This window comes from Myotis davidii, unplaced genomic scaffold (assembly GCF_000327345.1).
Source record: "Myotis davidii unplaced genomic scaffold, ASM32734v1 scaffold499, whole genome shotgun sequence".
NCBI classification, from domain to species: Eukaryota; Metazoa; Chordata; class Mammalia; order Chiroptera; family Vespertilionidae; genus Myotis; species Myotis davidii.
Window position 1 is genome coordinate 910,415 of NW_006290677.1, and position 3,443 is coordinate 913,857.

A 3,443-nucleotide genomic window follows, 5' to 3' on the forward strand; every position below is an offset into this window, starting at 1 on the left:
TGGAAAGGACTAATACACAATAAAGTTAGAGCTATGCATTGAAATGCCACTAAGGAAGACTAATTGGGAAACAGGGTTAAACAAAGCATAGTTGGTAACAGATATTGCCAAAATAAAATAATTTTAGACCTTAACTGATTAAATATTCTTAATTAAACCAGTTGTGATTATAAAGCAAGTGGAAAGAAATATTGGCCCCTTACCCCTCCCCCTCAGGCCCTCCAGCTTTTATCTGGTTGGGGAAATTAGAAATACAAAATACTAAATCCTCTATATGTAAGCCCACCCAGCCAACATCTCCATTCTCATCTCCATTGCCTCACACACCCAATGCCTCAGCAGTGAATCACTCAATGCCTTTTCACACCACATGCTTGCTTATGTGGTCATGTTTATGCACATGCTCTTTCTTCTGCTTAGAGCACCCTTCTTCCTTTCTTTTATTTTTATTGATTTTTAGAGAGAGAGGAAGGGAGAGGGATAGATAGAAATATCCATGAGAATCATTGATCGGCTGCCTCCTGCATGCCTCCTATTGGGGATTGAGCCCATAATCTGGGCATGTGTCCTGAGTGGGAATCAAATTGGTGACCCCTTGGCTCATGGTTTGATGCTCAACCATTGAACCACACCAGCCGGGCAACACCCTTCTTTCTAATGTATGTCAGGCAAATTTCCACAGATGTTTCACTTCTGGAGAGTTATATCTTCTCTGAAACCACCCTGACCTGCTCTTCCCTCCTTCTCTCATACACATTCTCAGCCAGATATCCTTCCTGAATCTCCATTAGGCCCTTATATGTATCTCCTGTGAGATGCTTATGCTGTATATAAGTATGTGTTAGTATTTCTGTCACTCCTATTAGACAATGAGCCCTCTGGAGAGAAAGAAGAGATCTTATTTACTTGTTAAATCTATTACATAGCACTGTATTTGGTATATCACATAAGATTCATAGATCTTTGATGAGAGAGAGAGAGAGAGAGAGAGAGAGAGAGAGAGAGAGAGAGAGAGAGAAAGAGAGAGAGAAGGGAAGGAGGAAGGGAGAAAAGGAAAGAAAGGAGGATGTTCTTTGTGCTCAAAGTGATGAGGCTGCACAGTTTAGTTTAAGAGAAGGCTGTGTATTATTCTTATCTTACCCTTCCAGTGAGATGGCCCGTTGGAGAGTCACCGAAGGCTGGCGGGTTGCAGTGCTGTGTTGGGAATGACTACAAGAAAAGAAAGAAAAACAAAGATAGATCATTTATTTAAAATGACTTCACACATTCAAATCAATCCTATTGTCAAGAAAAGAACTGATATTGAAATAAATATTTTAGAGATTAATTTGCTGTTCTTTTGGTGATAAGTAGAATCCACCCAAATACAACATTCTCCCAGATAAGGGGTTACTATTTCCATATAATTTGATTTCAATGTGTATTATTCAAAAGTAGGCTTTAAAGCATAGGTAGACATGAAAAGAAACAAACATTTAGAAAAGGCAATTTTTCTCCTTGGAATAAGACAAAACAGAGCACAAAAACAAATTTCATTATGATGCAATGTATTAGTTTTTTTTTTAATGCAGAACATATTTTTTTCCCCAAGCAAAAAATTAAAAAGAGCAAATTTGCAAATTGGGGTAGACTTTAACTAGCATAAATTTATTAGTTCAATAATAAATAATAAAATAATTCAATAATAATTCAGCTGTTAGATAAACACAACAACTTGAAAAATGGAATTTTCAGTTGCATATCAACCTTAGAATTTAATGAAAATTTCATGTTTTGTTTTGGTTGTATGGTAGCAAGCAAAGACTGATTTTATAGATAAGTGGTTGCAAAAACAATTCTATTATCCCACATTTAGTGAACACTTATATTTTCTAAGTTTATGTGTTTATATTGTTTAAGTATTTTGAACAATGTCTGTTACATGGTAGTAGAAGCTATATAAATGTTTGTTAAATAAACTAATATGATTTAGCCATGTGTAATTTGAGATGTTTGGCTAAGTAAAAATTATTATTTAGATCATTCTAGTTAACCATATAGTCACTACTACAAGGGGTATACTTTGAGTATAGCTTTGGTGATCAATATTATATTTAAATGTATTTTCTACTGTGAAAACAACATTATGGAATGAATAGAAATCAAAATAAGAAAAAAAATTCACCCATAATTCCATTAACTTGTCTCAGACTTTACAGACTTAGCTAATTTCATTCTTTTAGCTGTCCTACAGGATGGGTATGAGTAACTTATCAGAGGTCAATAGCTTGCACACATGGAGCCAGAATTAAAACAGAAGCTAATCTTGTTCCCAATTATGTGTACTTTCCACTCTATGCTATGGACTCCATGTGTTTCATATAGTTTTATATACACACAGAACATATAGAACCACATATCCCACATTCCCCCTTACATTATAATTTAAGGATTTCTGATAGGCTCTCTAAAATTATTATTTTGGTGTTATATACTGTTACTTCCTATAAAGATATAATTTAATGGCTGGGGAATGGGTTATTTCCATTGTTTTAATATTATAAACAATTCTGCAATAAACATATTGATATCAATGACTTTTTCATATCTTACAATTTCTTTTGAATGTTTTCACCAAAATAAAATAAAACATTTATGTTCTTGATTTATGTTATTAATTACTTTTAAAAAACTTTATACCTTTTTTTGCCATATATATATCCCCCCACACCAGTTACACCACAGTCTTACAAGTATTGACATTAACATTTAAAAAAAGTTGATAATTGGTAGGAATTATATTTCTGATATGAGTATTTATTTATTAGTGAGAATGATTTTTTCTATATGCTTATGCTAATTGTACTTCTTTTGTTTAAACTGTTTAATCCTTTCTTTTACCATTTATCTTCCACTCGTTTGGAAAGTACCACCAGTTCTTATGTAAAGATCAATGCTGCTCACTAAACAAGATTAATGAGTAATTGGACTCCCTGATAACTTCCTCACCAGTAGCTTAGACTACATAATTAAAACAATGAAATATTCAGTAATCTCACTTATCACTACCTTAAACTAACTACTCTATTATTCTGCACTAAGTTATTTCAACAATGTTCCTCTTAAAGTTTTAATGATGCTATTAAATGCAAAAGGTGCCATGAAGTGCTCAGAGAATTTGACTCCTTTTATATTACTCATGTGAAGTTAGCCATTTCTCTTACCATGTAAATTTGGAACAGAGACTTTTATAATATGTAATTACCCTTTTACTCTACTAAGACAATTACAGTGATTTATCTGATGGTCAAGACTTTTAGACATAAGGTAATTTTTGTTTCCTGACAATAAAGTTTAAGCAGTACTTTCATGAGGAATACAGGCAGTGGGTATTAGGAGCTAACAGATGGTGGTAATAACTTGTATTTTTAAAAAATACCAAATATCTTTCCCTTGGGACCATG

The 3,443-nt window shown here is 33.2% G+C and overlaps 1 protein-coding gene across 1 annotated transcript in view; it reads right to left on the reverse strand.

The window, feature by feature from the left end:
* Positions 1-3,443, reverse strand: part of DLG2 (discs large homolog 2) — a 1,585,094-nt gene that overhangs the window by 382,076 nt on the left and 1,199,575 nt on the right. The window contains exon 12 of the mRNA XM_006763751.2: positions 1,141-1,209. Within this exon, the coding sequence (XP_006763814.1) occupies positions 1,141-1,209 (69 nt within the window). The remainder of the gene's footprint in view (positions 1-1,140; positions 1,210-3,443) is intronic.